Source organism: Pleuronectes platessa, chromosome 8 (assembly GCF_947347685.1).
Source record: "Pleuronectes platessa chromosome 8, fPlePla1.1, whole genome shotgun sequence".
In the NCBI taxonomy this organism is placed as follows: Eukaryota; Metazoa; Chordata; class Actinopteri; order Pleuronectiformes; family Pleuronectidae; genus Pleuronectes; species Pleuronectes platessa.
Genome location: NC_070633.1, coordinates 11092505 through 11109552, shown reverse-complemented (window position 1 = coordinate 11109552; position 17048 = coordinate 11092505). Strand labels below are relative to the sequence as shown.

Sequence of the window (17048 nt, the reverse complement as noted above, 5' to 3'; positions counted from 1 at the left end):
TAATAATCAGAGCATTCACGGTAATCACTCAAAATCTGTAGGTGGAGGCACGTAGAAACAGCTGTTCATGCCTTGCAGCTCCTTCGCTCCCATCGACTATCCCTGCACCTCCCTGTTGTTCCCCTTCTGTCGGTGGATTACCTACAACAGGGTACAAATGGAACTGGGGCCAAAAGTCCTATTTACAACCACGAAAAGCAAGCAGGCAAAGGAAGCAGACTAATGACGTGTTCTGTCAGTCTATTGATCTCCTCCTCTCTGTTTAGTAGGCTGCACAGCGCTGCACCTACACACAACAAACAGGGCTCCACACACTCCAGGCGACTCTGCGTGACATGAGTGCCTGATCTCTCCCCGAATGTATCTGAATGTATTTACAGATTTTGATAGAGACGAATGTGAGCATCTAATCAAACAGGCGCCTGCCCCAATCGGGGAGGTCCCGGATCCCGTTCCGTCAAAGCTCTGCTACAAATTGAGCCCTGCTCGAGGCGAGAGCTTTGAGCAGCACGGTCAAAACCTGACTCAGCAGGAGCTCCGGCCTCCACTATGTAAACAGCCAGTCGAACAGACAGGAGGATACATTAACCGCAGGGGCTGTTTCAGTGAGCAGGTATCGTTCAGGGTAGGAATCCTAACAGACCCAGCAGGAGAGAGGATGTTTTTCACTGATCGGAAGCCAACGAGCAATTGTTAAACTCAAAGGGATGGCCGACACTCAGAGGAGAGCACTTACTGAGCACCTCAGGAAGAGACTCTGATGGCTGTCGACTGGTAGATCTGTGGGAAGAGAGGGAGAGAGAGCCTCGCTCAGAGTGTGTGGGAGTGGGTGTGTGGGTGTTGATTTTATTCCTTTTGACCTCGCTCACCGGACAAGAGAACGCAGACATGTGTGAGAGAGAGAGAGAGAGAGAGAGAGAGAGAGAGAGAGAGAGAGAGAGAGAGAGAGAGAGAGAGAGAGAGAGAGAGAGAGAGAGAGAGAGAGAGAGAGAGAGAGAGAGAGAGAGAGAGAGAGAGAGAGAGAGAGAGAGAGAGAGAGAGAGAGAGAGTCAAAGGACATATATACTGTACAGTGTGTGTGTAGGGGGGGTGTCAGAGAGAGGGGGCAGATGTGTCACTGAGCCCTTGATTAGCCTCTTACCCCAGAGACCAAAGTCAACAGATGGGGGATCTTAAAAAAATTGTGGCATCAGCAGAAAGAACAACTACTTCATTGCCCCTACATGCATTATTAATATAATTTTCATTATTTATTTTAAATATATATAGATTTTTTCATCTACCTCAGCATCCATCCATCCATCCATAGTGATGTTTGGATTGAAGCACCTCTAGATGCGTCCAAATGTGCACTCAAGTCTGTGCCTGTGTGCACTTGTCCTCCTTTGGCCTGCCCTTGAGAGTGCTGCGTGTCCTCCAGAGCAGATCAAAGCCCCATGCCTAGGGCGCAGAGACATATACACCCTCTCCTGAGCTTCAGACTGTCACACTGCAGTGGACAGCCACATATGGAGCAACGAAACCAGCGTGAGGAGGGGGAAGGAAGGCCACAACTCCCACAAAGTTAACAAACCTCCCTAAAGATACATGAGGGCAGGGATGCAGTGGGGCACAGTGACAGCAAAGATCTCTGTTTTATCTCTATGATTTGATTTTGTGCAAATAGAGCTCGATGTGCCATTGTTGACACGAATACTTGTTTTTGTTAGAGCATCCCTACATTCATATCTGCAGGCCTACTCCTTATCCTTGGGGCCACATGGGCTGGAGTCAATCCCAGCGGACATAGGGTGAGAGGCACCCTGGACAGGTTGCCAGCTTATCGCAGGGACAACCTCAGCTTTTATTTTATTTTTGTTGTTTATTTAAAGAGACACAAAAATACAAAAAAATACACAAACACAAAATATACTAATAATTTAGAATAAAGAAAAATACAAAACCTACCCCAGGATCCCAGCCACCGATCCCAACAGAGCATCACTGCTAAAGGTCCTTCAGGTTTACTAAGAATAAATACCAAGCTTTTACCAACCAAACTGATTCATTCGCTTCATGGACCCAAACAGTCGACAACTCAAATACCTGTTTATATCAGAATTGTCAGGTATACGCAGGTTTTTTAAACACCGGTAACCCCCCCCCAAAAAAAACGAAGCTGCTCTGACCTCACTGTCTTGCCAAATTAGCATGTGCACAAGGGTGTCACGTTTCACTGCCGATTGCAGCTGAAGCTGATAATACCCTGTCTACTGAAGAGTCATTTGACTTGGGAGAAATTGCTGATTGTATCCATACCCATTCTAGACAAAAGCCAGATGTTATTGGGTTTTTTTGACCAGTGGAAAAAGGGCTTGAGTATAAAATGTCCACACAGTCTACACACAGCTCATCTGTTTCATAAATTGGTAACTTTGGTTTGTTTCCAATATCAATAATTGAAGTATTCATATACTGTTTGCATGCTACTCCAAGTGCACTGTGACTACTCTGTGTTATGGTGCATTTTATTAATGCAATTCAGTGACTGTAAAAACAAAGGTTGCCTAAACATTTTCTTTAAGCTCCATTTTCTGTACGTTTAGTGTTTTTAATATACCGCTGGTCAGCACTTTACTGCCGAGCTTAATCGTCCCGCTGGCTGTAATTCAGTAAGCCGAACAAGGCTGAAATGATACTTTATTGTTATTATCACTTTTTGCTAACTGCCGGGTCCCCGTTTAATCTGCTGTGAGGAAATGTGTTGCTCTGGTTTGTTGTCTGTGCCGAACAGAGCTGTAACAGTGCTGCCAAGCCTGAAACCCTTGTGTTCACCTGGCTTCTTGTAGCGTTAATCGTGCAGCGAGTTTCAGTCAGTGGAGCTCGCCACTCATGGGGGGGTTGGGTGGGTTTGTGGTGCCGTGTTTGTGCGTTTTGTGTGTGAGAAATAGAGCCCTGCGCTCACTGGAGGGACTGTGCCGAGCACCCAGAGCCATGCAGCGTGAAGAGGACCCCTCCGAGGCGTCCGCCCAGGAGCCCACTCATAAATTACACTGGGACACATGTGCCCGAGCAGCACTTTTCTTTTTTGTGTGCGAGCCTGCGTGTGTGTGAGTGAGTCCTTCTTCCCTTGCATCGACCAATGCAACGTATGTGAGTGAAATGTGTGTCTGATTTTGCAGCTTTGAGGGCAGGTTGGCCTTCAACTGTCTTATTTTTCCAGATTTATTTTTCATAACCATAAAAACAGCTTCAGAAACAACTTTCCGGAAGCACACAAACACATGTACACACACTGAGAACCTTTAACAAAGACGGCACTTAGCATGCTTCAGGGGTATGATAGACAATGTCCCTTTGAAGCAATATTCACTAAGTGTGGCTGTAAGAATGGAGCCATGAGAATGAGATAAACACACACACACATAAATGCAGAGAAACATATCTGTGCTTCTGTACATTCCTGCACCTCTACATACGTGTTCGCAACAGTTTGAGAACATTTACTTGTTTGTGAGGACAGACAGCATTTTTGCATAAAAGCTCCCAACTCCAGCGGAGTATGGCCTCCTCCTTACGTGTGAAGGAATGACTGAACGGATGGAGGGAGGAGGATAAACGAGAGTGCTTGTTCTTCATTCCCCCGGCATCTTGTTTGCTTGCTCCGCATGGAGCACCGGAGCCAAAGGAGAGGTGGTTGCTAGGATACAGGTGAACGGTTGGCATACAGGAGGGAGGACGGGTCCGTCATTGTGAGCGGCAACCTGGAGAGTGCGAGATAGAGGGAAGGCAAAGGGAGAGAGAGAAGAGAAATGGGTGGAATAGAGTCAGGGCAGAAGAGGGCAAAGGGGGGAAAGGGGAGATGCGTCACTGTCGGCATGTAGACGGAACATAAAGGGAAGAGGGAAAGGAGGATGGATTACGGGACAGACGGAGGAAAGGAAGGCTGAGCCTGATATGTCACTGTCAGCCCCGAATGGGGGGAGGAGAGGAAGGGGGTGACAGGGAGGGAGGAACAGGAGTGACAAGACAGCCAGGTGTGGAGAGGAGAAACCGAGGGGGAGGCTGAGAAAGAGGAGAGATGAAGGAGAGCGCGGCCTCCTGAGGTTCTGTCACCTGGAATAACTCTGGGACTAATGTCTCCTAATTGATCACAGCGAGCAGGGAACAGAGGGAGTGTGACAGACAGAGGAGAGGAGGCAGTGGAGGACAAGAACGAGAACAGGGGGATGATGACAAAAGTAGTCAGAAAGGATAAAAAAAAAGAGAAGAAGACGGAAGCTTTCGCGGACAGAGCGCGGCGAGAGAGAGGGAGAAAAGGAACAGAGGAAGAGATGCATTGCAGACGAGGGAATACACATATGAAAGATCGAGGCCATGTCAGACTACTCGTGTCTAGTGCTTTCACACGTGCACAGTCACACACACACACACACAGACACAAACACACACACACACACACATACAGGCCCAGGTGTGCCCTTCATTGCGATGAGCAAACTTGCCAGCGGGCGCTTGTGTCACCTTTGCAGGGGTGTATCGCGTGAATGTGTGTGCGTGCGTGATGGCTGAATTTGTCAGGCACAGTGGCATACTCCACATGGTATTGTCACCACTGATGAATGAGAGCGCACGCACGCACTCACATGCACGCACACACAGACATTCACAGTGTATTTTTAGTCTGCTCCCAGCTCCCCTTCCTCTGGATTAAAATGACCCACACACACATGCAAACACACACACACACACACTGTCATCGAGTGTGACCTTCATGCCTCTAAACCGACCACTTTCCATCCATCATTGCTGTCTCACGGTTCCAGACTGATCACAATCGCTTACTGGCCGCTCTTCCTGCTTATAAGTTCCTTGCTTGGCTCGTATCAGTGCTCCCTTACATAATGACATGTTAATGATTATATGTTAAGTCTGAAAAGATCTATAGCTTCAATATTTTCTGTCAAATTCATATCAAAGTGGTGTAAATTTCTGTCATTCATTAGAATCTACAGATTTCTGCACACTTTTCAAACTACACTCTTTTCATACTTGCTGCTAAATCACACACAAGAATTCGTTCATATGTCTTATTCAGTGGAGCGCAGACCTCCACCAAGTCCCCTCCAGGTCAATCAAGCCACACCAAACTTCAAATACTCATAGATATCAGTTCCCTAAATTTGCTTAGTTTCTAAATTAAGAACAATGAAATATTCTCTGAGAAACTTATTTTGAAGAACACCCTACATTGCAATGTTAAAGTAAGTTATCCTGGATACGCTCTTTGATCTTCTTACCACATCCTATTTGGGGTTATTTTTGATTAACTTGGAAGGAAGTCTGCTTCTACATCTTTCTAACGCGTGCAAAACACTATAATTAGAGAGATCAATGTGTGAAATTTGGATCAAATATACAGCCTTATTAAACACCAACATGAAACACATACTGTCTGACATAATGACACAAGCCTCAAACTCGGGTACATGAGGGCAGACTGCAATAGCGAGATTGATAAAGGTCAGAAAAATAGATGTTATGTCTTTTTTCCAGTCTCACTACTCATCTCTGGACCGCTCCCTGGGGGGTTGCCGACCTCAAGTTTGGGAACCACTGCCTTAGTAATTGCTTGTAGTTTTAAAGACTGAAGAGAGAATTCAAATGAGTTGCTAATTATACGACGAAAAATAATTCTGTGGTAATTTTCCTCCCTGCGAGACTTTTGAAGTACAAAAAAACCAAGAGCAGTGAGCCCTTGAGTATCGGGCCTGCCTGGTGAACTGGTGTCGGACTCGCAGGTATCACAATGTGGCTGCTTTCCAAAGCCCAACACCTTGACCCCAAAGTCCCCTCGCACTCTGCATGTGGCTTCCCTTCTGCTGACGCAAGCTGGAACAGCTAGAGGTCAGGGCCAGTGTCGCTCAAGAGTGTGTGTGTGTTCGTATACGCTGGTGTCTGCAGGGGTGCAGGGGTGAGGGCCCGGTTTGGCATATGGTGAATGCAGGAAGCTGGGACATAAGGCTCAGACGTGAAGCGTGTGTCTGTAGCAGCAGGGCCTGTCGTAATGATAAAGGTTAGGATCTTACCACACGCTGCAAGTCCAGGAAAAGAGCAGGGTATGGCCAGGACCGGGCAAAGGGTGCTATACCATCTGCAGCAGAGGGATAAATGGGTCATATGCACTGGTCAGGTAATACAAAGCAGGGGGCACACATGGTCGTCCAGAGTGTGGTGCTTACATCAATGTTCTTCCTTTGACTTCCTGTTAGTGTACCTGAAATCTGAGTACGTGCCTTGGAGCCGTTATTCCATGCCTTGACGTGTGCATTCATCCATTATCTGCAGCCTCACTGACGTCATCACTACTCTTGGTTCATATTGCCCACATTAGCCTGCATGGGTTCATTCCATTTATTTACTTCCTCATTCATTTATTCATTAGCAGAGGTCTTATCGGGGCCCAATCGTTAGTCCAATTAGGCCCATGGTGCTTCACTGGTCCTGAAACAGGAGATGGATGAAGGTGAAGTGAAAGAAATCGCTGTCCTCTCACCTCCTCCTCTCTGTCTCTCATTTTCTCTCTGACTCTTGTCCTCCACAGCGTAGGCTACTCTTTCACCGTCCTTCCCCCCCTCCCCACCCTCACTCATTCTCTCTCGGTCTCTGATCTGCGATAAGATAGCATAGTTCCTCATATCCTGTTTCTAATACAGATCGATGAGAGGTAGAAGGACCGAGGTAGGACGGGAGGAGATGAGGTAGAGTGGGTTGATGTGAAGGGGAGAAGGAGGTGGGTGGGAGGGAGGGAGGGAGGAGACGGGTGGGGGGGGGGGGGGGGGTCAGGGTAGAGATATCTGAAGAGGAAATGAGGATTCAGAAAGGAGGACATCACTCAGATGCACATCTCTTTTCATTTAGCCTATCACAGGCACGCACAACACACTCACGCGCTCACACACACGGCTTCATCTGCGTGGTCTCCGTCTCTATATTTCAGTGCCAATGAGAAAGCCATTTCGCTGCGTGATTGAGTGAGTTGGCGCGTCTCTCCACCTGAGACACTGTTCTTTGCAGGTACCAGAGCCGAGAGCAACTCGCATAACCTTTTGTGTTGCAGTCAATTACAGTCCAGTTGCATCAGCTGGGTGAGGAGGTCCCAACGGGGGTTGCGATGTGTGAGCCCGTGTGCGTGCTTGTTGTTAATACCTTGCAATTTTAAGCACACATACGCCAACACACACACACACACACAGAGGCAGACAAATTGTCTCTCTTAGAGTGTATGACCCCCAAGGGCAGCAGCCAACCGCCGCCCCCGTCCCTCTGTCTGAGACTCTAAATGATCTCGGCAAGCAGCGCCGTCAAACTAAGCAGAGAGAGAGAAGGCTGCTTTATTTATAGACTACATAAGTACATATTGTGTGATAAATTCTAAGAAATATCCCAAATGGCCTGAATATTGAGAAACCTGAGGCAGCGCACTGTTTCCCCCTCGGTCTCACCAACATTAGCACTGCACCCGTCGAGATGGAGCGGAAGGTTCGAGCGATTGTGAAAGACACGGCGAGGGGTGTGTTTTTTTTCTCTCAGGTGGCTGCTTCTTATGCATGTGTTTGTTTTGCGCAACAAAATGTTTACTGGCCTTTTAAATGAGGGCTTCGGAGATGGCGGCGGGAAGGGGGGAAGAGAGAAAGGTAGAGCGGCAGGGAAAGAAGGCTTCCTAAACCAATTAGCAGCTGGGCCAAGGATTGGGGGGCTGGTCTCAGCCACAATTACCTCCCTAATTGAGGTCAGAGTTGTTAATTTAGTGGTGAATTAGAACAGTTAATATGCATTTATCAGGACGGCCAGGGGAGACGGCAGAGAAACGTGTGTGTTAGTGTGTGTGTGTGTGTGGGTGTGTGTGTGTGTGTGTGTGTGTGTGTGTGTGTGTGTGTGTGTGTGTGTGTGTGTGTGTGTGTGTGTGTGTGTGTGTGTGTGTGTGTGTGTGTGTGTGTGTGTGTGTGTGTGTGTGTGTGTGTGTGCGCGCGTGTGTGTGTGTGTACCCTTGTTGTCTGTGTTGCTTTAGTTGAAGCGCAAGAGATTGCAAACAAAAACGTGCGAGAGGGCCATTCTCTGCCTTTGGTGCAATTAGGAGCGGTGCAATTGGTTCAATGGGAGATGCTGCAATTTAAATAGGCAATGATAAGGTTGAGTTGAGACAGAAAAGGGCGAGGGAAGGAAGAGAGAGAGAGTGTGTGGGGGGGGGGGGACAGTTGGAACATGTTCCAGAGAACAGAATGATGATGATACAATATTTTCCAGTCAGGGGACACTCAGTGCACGGTCTGCCACAAAGTCACCTTTCTGCCTCTCATGCAGAAGTCCATTAACAACCTTTAGCTCTGAGATGTATAAATATTTGTCGAAACACACATGTGCGTTGTATTTCTGTCCGACGGCCTGTGTTGCGAGCCACTTACTGTCACAGGATGAATCACGGCCATCTTCTCTCACCCAGCCCAGTCAATGAATACAGGGCCAGTCATCCCTTAAATCTCTCCTCCTCTCTTCCTCATTTCATCCGCCGGGGCCCTTATTCATCTCGTCTTCCCTTCTGCGCAACATCAAGTGTAGCCTGTTTTCCCTGCTCTCCTTTTTTCTTTTTCTTTTTATCCTCCGGGGATTTTTATACGTTTTTAATATTCTCTCAGTTCTCGTTGTCCTCCTGTATCATCTCCGTTCCTCCCCTCCCCCCTCGTCTCGAGCCCCTCGAGCTCCTGGCCATTGCCCCCATCTCCCGTCCTCTCTTTGTCCATCAGTCCTTCCTTCCTCTCTTTTTTTTTTGTCACATGATCTCGTGTGACTGTGCTGTCTCAGATACTGTCTTTTGCAGTCGATACTGGCAAGCACTTTGCCTCTCTGAATTATGTATTGAGATTACATAAAAAACCTCATGAAGCAACTGATCTATTTTTAATCCAAGTCGTTTGCTTGTTAAACCTGCTTCTCTGTGATCTTTCCGTGTGCGTGTACGTGCGTGTTTGTGTGGTTGTGTGTGTGTTAGGAGGTGTGTGATAAATGAACATGAGTGAGACGACAGATTAGAAAGGAAAACACATCCTGAGACCGACGGCCTCTCCTGTTCTTCCGTCGTTCTGTCAGTTGAGTTCAATACCGATAGGCTTTAACAGCATTGCGTTCGGTAAAGTCTTCCCATGCAGCCTGAAAACAGTAATTACCGCAATTATGATCCGAAAGGAAAATGCTTAGAATTATGGCAACACAAAGCTAAATACATCAATTTCAGTAGTTTCATTTGGGATCAAATTACACCCTAACAAAGTTAGAAGTTTTGTTGAAATGAGGGATGGTGCGTGTACAGAGAATGTTAACAAGCGTTTCTCTCTTTGTCTTAGTTTTCTCTCTGTCTCTCTCGGTCTGTGTCGGTGCTGCAAAGAAACCTGTTGACAGAGTAACTGAGTTTGATGCTCCTGTCACAGAGGAGGAAGAGTGCCATCTATTGGTCAGGCTTTCACAACCCCCGACAGGAGAGGGAAAAGAATTGAGACAGGAAACCACACAAGTGCAGCGACCCCAGCCCACACACACACACAATGAACAGACACACACAACAAGCCAACTATAGGGCTGTCTGGTGCGTTCTTAGGGATGACCTAGATTGGGAGCGCCGTCACAATAGACTCAGGATTGCTTACTGTCTCCACCTGATTCAATAGGTAATCTTTCCATCGTCCGCCACTCCCCCAACCCCCGTGATACCATCTCTGCGTGTGCGTGCGCCGGCACGTGTGCACGGTTGCATGTCTGCGTTATCTACACGGAGGGACAGGCAGAGATAAGACGAGAAAGGAGAAAGAAAAGAGGGGGGAATTAAAAAGAAGGAGAGGGATGAAGGTCAGCGCGTCGAGAGAGGACAGGGCAAGAGGTGGATGTAAGAAAAAAGAGAGACAGGGGGAGGGAGGACACTGTAGTGTCTGTTGCTTTTCACTTTCCCTCCCTCTTTTCTTCTCTGTAACCACCCCACACACACACACAGACACACACACACCCTACCCCGATGAAAAATATAAAAAGAGCTGACGGCGGAGGCCGGGCAGCAGTCGAGGTGTCAGCGCTTTCCTTTGACCAACAATGGGGAGGAGGAGGATGTGTGGTGGGGGGGCATAAAAAGGAAGAAACACAGAGAGAGAGTGGGAGAGAGATGGGTGAGAATGAGTCTGCCCCGGCAGCAAATCCTAAAGCCGCATCCCCCCTTCTTCTGCAACTTTTACACTCATCCCTCTTTGTGTGTGTGCGTGTATGTGTTCGTGTAAGTGTGTTCGTGCAAGTGTGTCTGTAAACCCTGGGCAAGTGGAGATGGAATTTGATGAGAGGGAAATTGATTCCTGGGCCTCAGATGCAGGTGTTATGGGCCCATGTGCCGGGGGTACAGCCAATGCTGAGAGGCATGCAATAACACCTACATAATGCATGTGTGCTCTCAGAGCTCACACCACTGTGTTTGTGCATCCACCACTGCAGGTGCACTGTGGCCGCTCTGCAACTTCCTTTATTTCTTTTCTTAATATGGAGCAAACAGAAACAAATGAAATCACTCATGTGCAGGAAAACGCGTGTACCTGTCACCACGAATCAGAAGTACTGCAAAGGGATGGGCTTCTTTCTCACTGCTCCGTTATTTTTGGGGAGCGGGAGGAGAGGTTTGGCAGCCGGCGTAAGGGAGTTGGAGGAGACGCAGGGAGAGCACGGGGCTGACAAAGTGAGGAGAGAACGCACCGGAGCACTCTCATACCAGCAGCACACAATAACACAACAGAGGACAAAAGGAGAGGAGAAGGGAAAGTCATAGAGCGATCTCTTCAGAGAGCAATCTGTCACTTGCTCTCCGCGAGTCGGTGTTAAGGCCTCCGAGTGAAAGCAGGAGACACTGTCAGGTTGAAAGAGGATTGAGAGAGGTGGAGGTAAAAAGGGAGGGAGACAATGATTTGCTCTCTTGTCGTTTTTAATTGTCAGCCGTGCAACGCTTGCCTCTGTTTCGGGGGCTGCGGGCGACCTGCCACTTCGCCTCAGTGTCTGTGATTGATAAAAGAGTAAAAGCAGTGTTATATAACAGCAGCCCTGGTTGCAGTATAAATGACAGATCAGACTTACAGGGGTCGACCTGCTGTATTTCTGTGGCGCGGCTTTATTTTTTAATCCTGGACCTGTAATAAATCCACCATTCAAGTCATATGTCCTCTAACTCCCTCCCTTCCCTTCTCTCTCTTTTTCCTCTCCGTCTCTTTGTGTGCAGCGATCAACTTTCTGGGCTTGACATGGCAGCTGAAGCCATCCGACGGCCCGGTGTTAAACAACGGACTGGGCACCGGCCTGCCTGTCAACAGCGACGTGGCCACGCTGCCCTCTGGAGGCAGAGGTATGAACTACAGCACAAACAACCCCCACGTTGAGATCATTAACTATCCTCTCTCTGCAGCAAAAAAAAAACAAACTGTCATTTATTTCTCTGTGCCGCCGTGCTTCATAGTTCTTCCACATTAATGAGCCACACTCTGCAGAGGGTAACATGTTCCTTCATTACAATAAGCAGAGCTGCTGTGGTTGATCAGAGTCACCCACAGACACTTCCACCCCGGTGTTGTAAACACTCACTGGCATGCCAGAATGTGTATTAATCCACGGCTGAAAATACACCCTAAAAAATGCTGTATCTACTCCTGAAATAAACCTACACGTTTTTGACCCGTTTTAAAGATTTATGTGTTTAGCAGGAATAAACCGGCTGGGGGGGCCTCAGTGGCGCAGACTGTCGGACAAACACATCGCTGGGTTTGTTGAAAGCAAGAAAAGTAATGGAGATTGCCTGCGACTTCCCTTTAAGGCCTTTAAAATGCTGCGTCTGCTGTGCAACAACGTACCAAAGCAGTCCAAAAGACTTCTTTTTACAGCCAAACACTCACCAACTCAAATATCTCCATAATTCATGGTGGGATACTAGCGGTGCTATCAGTATGTGCTGTGTAACCCCTCCGCCGAGTTGTGTCAGGCTAGGTTTATCGTCTCAGTCAGCAGCAAGGTAAAACACCAACTGCACCCCCCAGTCTCTCTCTCTCTCTCTCTCTCTCTCTCTCTCTCTCTCCCTCTCTCTCTCTCAAGGCCCCCATGTGGTTTTCTATCTATTCTTCTTCCACTCGCTCGATCTCGCTCTGCAACACACACAGCACGTACTATAGATACATGTGGGCTGCTGCTTTGTGTCTGTATTCTGTATTAATGAGAGGACTGTTGTATTGTGTTCCCCAGCCATCTGGGCCAGATGCTGCCGTCGTTCTTCTCATTGTTACTTTCATTTCTTCACCACTCTCTGCAAACACACACACACACGCTCGCTCGCTCGCACTCAGTCTCTCTTCCGACCGGGCCCTAAAGTCTCTGCTGTTAGATGACTGACCTGATTGCAGGATGCTGTGTTTTGCTGCGTGCGTGCCTGTTTGCGTGTCTGCTTGGAAAGCTCTTCCCCTGCAGTTCCATCAGCTCGCTCATTTAAGCCTAGAGAACAAAGTCCACAGTCTTGCAGGCCGCGCAGCAAAAGGCTTCATTCTGCATCCTGCCGTCGCCTAACAGCACTCGTTTTAACACAAGCTGCGGACGCACAGTTTGCAGAGCTAATGGCGCTCGTCCCCCTACTATTCAATGACCATGAATTTTTATAGCAAATTATTCCCAGTAAACTGTGATGATTAACTATTGACTCTGACAATCGATGCATATAATCACAGATTATACAGTTTCTTTTCCCCTCGTTCCAGGTCCGTGGGCAGGCCGAAACAGCAGCATAGACACCGGCAACATTGAGGTCGGGCGGCGGGTGACTCAAGAGGTGCCACCGGGGGTGTTCTGGAGGTCGCTGCTGCACCTCAGCCAACCCCAGTTCCTCAAGTTCAACATATCCTTGGGCAAGGACGCCCTGTTTGGAGTGTACATCCGCAAGGGCCTGCCTCCGTCACATGCACAGGTAAAATCTGGCAAGTGAAAGACTTGCAGGTGAATGATCTTCCCACAGAGTTATCATTTTAATCATGCGAAATTCTCCACAAAATGAAGAATTCAGTTGAAAAAACATCCTAAAATCCACTTGTGACTTATTGTAATAGATGTTTGAATAAAACGAGTTCAGGCTAAGATTTATACTTAATTTAATTTCACAGTAATGTAAGTTTTAGTGCCTCTTATTAATTAGAACCTACTCAATTAACAGCGGATTTGATTTGTAGAAGAGGATAATTGCACAGAGATAACTGTTTCACTGCCTGACCTGGTAAAGAGACGGCAGCTGAGGCTGTGGCGCTGCAGCAGCAGCACGTCTGAATGTGTCTTCGGAGAATGACTGTCTGAGTCGAGGGGTTCTGTCTGTTGCATTCTTCATGCTTCCCCGGCAATTTCCAGCCGCACTTCCTTCCCTCCATCTTTTAATCTTCCTGTACACACAACTGTGGGTCATTTTTCACAGTGTGAAGAAGTGCCAGAACAGCACTTCATCAATGAATCATACACTTCATACTTGCACTCCCGTTCAACTTTCTCTCACTCTTTCTCCATCAGTATGACTATATGGAGCGGCTGGACGGAAAGGAGAAGTGGAGCGTGGTGGAGTCTCCACGGGAGAGGAGGAGCATCCAAACCGTGGTCCTTAATGAGGCGGTGTTTGTCCAGTACCTGGATGCCGGCGCCTGGCACCTGGCCTTCTACAACGACGGCCGGGAAAGAGAGATGGTCTCCTTCAGCACAAACATCATGGGTGAGAGGCAAAAACTGTGAGATGAGAAAGAGGATTGGCAGGATGGTGTTTAGAAGAGGGAAAGTTTAGGGAGACCAAGCTTTTCACCACCAGTGATTTAAAAGGACACGCTACTGATTTAGCATTGGACAGTTCAACTGTCAAATCAACACATCAGAACCTTTTTGTCTTTTGTATTCAAAGCATCTACATGAACACTGTATCATTACGGAGGGTTTACCCCTTTAAAAATCTAAAAACAATTCTAAATAAAAAATGTTGTGCCTTAAAAAGTCTTTGCTAAATATTAATAAAATGCTCCATCCGTGGATATTTCTTTCTCTATGATACAGATATTAGCACACTTAAATAAAACTACAAACAAAACCAACGTGCAGCTGGTGACGACACTCACTGTGGGTGTTGGAAAGATCAAAGTCGGTTCTTGTGGCATTTTAAGGGTTATTCTCTGCAAGGCTACTTCACCTTTTCCTCCATTAGCAATTCCAGGACTTGTCATACTTGACAAAGATCTTAAATTTCATCCATTTTGGTCTCAAAAAGTCTTAAGTTTAACTTGAAACAGGTCGAAACCATGTTATACCCATAGTGCAGTGGCAGATCTAGGATTTGTCTAAATCAGGGGCCATAGAGGGGGCCATGATTTATACAGAGGAGACAGTTATAGGTCCGACATCAGTGCAAAAGTTCTGTTTCATGATGGAGCACTTTTAAGTTAATCCTTAATAACTGTTACCTGCAGAGAGACTTTAAAAGGAACATAGTAGCATTTACATCAGAGATTTATTTTGTTCAACTTGACAAAGACTTTGCACATTCACAGGGTGAAAATCACACCAGCAGCATGTGCACAATGTTGCCACTCGCCACACAACTATAGTAACATTGTCAAGTAGGCAGGACCGCTTAGTGAGTTTAACAACCTGTGTTTGCCAAAAACGTAGCAGGACAAGTGGAGAATGTGCAGTCAAAAACAAAACACAGCTTTTTATATCAGAGAGTTTAGAATCACTTCCATGGTGTAAGTGCACGTGTGAAGAGGATCTGTCTGCACCACATGTACAGTCGGAACGTATCCAAAATAAAAATGCTGCAACAACCCTGCAAACTGGATGTATTTAGGAGCCGGAACAGCGGCGCAAATAATTTCAGAGACACAAACCTGAGTACAAGTGGGGGGATGGATAGAAGGAGTCAAGTGGTTTGAAGGAACCCTTCAATGTAAATATCTGGCAGTAGAGGTTTCAGTAGGAGAGGTGCGGAAGAAGGAGAGGCAGAGGCTGCAGGGGCAGAATTAGAGTGAGAAGTCAAGGAGGGAGCAGGAGGGAAGAAAATAATGGCGGGGGGCAAAGCCAGAATGAAGTGAAGTGGAGTGAAGGACGGGGCGCTGAAGAGGGGAGTGAAAGAGAGGGGATGCATTAGGGTAAGAGGGAGAGACGAGGGGATGAGATTTGGGAGGTAAATGGCTGAGGACAGCGAATCGGGGGAGGGAGCGCGAGGAGAGGAAGGCAGTGTGGATAGGCTGAGTAATGATGTGGAGAAGAGTGGAAGCTGGGAAAAGAGGAAAGTTCAAAATCAAAAAAATGTGTCCTCAGCCGCCGGCATTGACCCTGTTTCCTCCCACCAAACTGTTTGCACTGGGGTCACACAAGCAGAAACACACTCCAGCTAAAACCTGCCAAACAACCACATGTGGATGAAGTATTAATAACCTCAGTGGGACCAGATTCAGGCGTAAACAACTAAAGTAAGAATGAAGAGACTCCGAGCAGCAGGGTCGGAGGATGTTGGTGTGGAGGAGGGGGCTAGACTCTTATTTCTGACACAGCGTGCAGGGAAATGTTAGATATGCGGTGATACCATCTGAAGGAAACGGCTGATTCAAAACGCATTCTCTCCACACTATGAAAAGTGCACTGAGAAGAGTCGTGTGGAATCTTGAACGAGGGCATTTGCCTTTGATGTCTTTGTGACGGCGCGACTCGGGGCGCCTTGACACGATTTGTAGCATCTTAAAGAATGAACGGTGCCAATGATTTAATCGAACGCTTTGATGCTTGCCATCAAACTCTCACGCACCCCCCCCCCCCTCTCTCTCTGTCTTCCTCACAGATTCGGTGCAGGAGTGCCCGCGCAATTGCCATGGCAACGGAGAGTGTAATTCTGGTGTGTGTCACTGCTTCCCCGGATTCCACGGCATGGACTGCTCCAAAGGTATGAGTTCCTTCCGCCGGAAAAGTCGGCGTCGCCTCTTTCTGGTCTAATTAGACGAGCAGGTACGGTTTCGGCTCCGTGCTGAAAGGCAGAGGGAGGATTAAGAGCGCTGAGACGGCGTGTGGCCTTAGGTGGAGCTGAGACAAGATGAGTGATGATGAATGGCAGCTCCCCGAGCTAACGCCTCCTTGGCTCACCTGGGATAGACAGCTTTGATGAATAGTTTAGTTACCCTTGCCTGTAATTACTCTCCGTGTCATTGCCACTCGCCGGACCCTTACCACTCTATTCACCCACCTGAATGCTGACGCGTTAGGCGGGTCAGCGTTCGTGTGGGTGGGCACCTTGGCTTTTTCACTGTTTTGAAAATCTCTAAGAAGCCTGCCAATGTTTTTTATCTTTTTCCCCTTCTCTTTCTCTCTTTCCTCCAGCGGCGTGCCCGGTGCTCTGCAGCGGCAACGGCCAATACGACAAGGGCTCCTGTGTGTGCTACAGCGGCTGGAAGGGGCCCGAGTGTGACGTCCCCATCACGCAGTGCATCGACCCTCTCTGCAGCGGCCACGGCACCTGCACCGACGGCAACTGCGTGTGCTCCGTTGGCTACAAAGGGCAGAGCTGTGCAGAGGGTGAGAGCAGAAGAGTTAATGGTGTGGTGATCCCCCAAGGATGTGTGATGGTTTAATGTGTCAGTCGTTTTTTTTTCTCTCTTCCAGCCTGTCTGAGTGATTATTTGTTTTCAGTACAACAAACACGCATACACACACAGTCACAGATACAAACACACACGCCCTTCTAACTCCCGTTAGAGAGCTCATCACAGCATAATCTCACCCTGAGTGAGTGCCTGCCGTCTCCTCCGTATGCTCAGATGAAGTATGATGCCGCAGCCGAACACATCAGAGATTTTATTAAGGGATGAAATCGCTTCCATTGATCCTTGTTAAGAAGGATCAGCACGCCCCATTCCCGTCAGAAAGATGGAGAGGGAGAGAGAAAGAGAGAGGCGGGGAAGGTCGGGGGTCAGGAGGTAAATATGTATGAAGAAAGAGCG

At 47.8% G+C, this 17048-nt stretch overlaps 1 protein-coding gene across 3 annotated transcripts in view; it reads left to right on the top strand.

Moving 5' to 3' along the window:
• The window catches only part of tenm2a (teneurin transmembrane protein 2a), a 152991-nt gene that overhangs the window by 107573 nt on the left and 28370 nt on the right, over positions 1-17048 (top strand). For all 3 annotated transcript variants that reach the window (XM_053428883.1, XM_053428882.1, XM_053428884.1), the window contains exons 6-10: positions 11279-11401; positions 12795-13000; positions 13588-13783; positions 15896-15997; positions 16429-16623. In XM_053428883.1, the coding sequence (XP_053284858.1) occupies positions 11279-11401; positions 12795-13000; positions 13588-13783; positions 15896-15997; positions 16429-16623 (822 nt within the window). The remainder of the gene's footprint in view (positions 1-11278; positions 11402-12794; positions 13001-13587; positions 13784-15895; positions 15998-16428; positions 16624-17048) is intronic.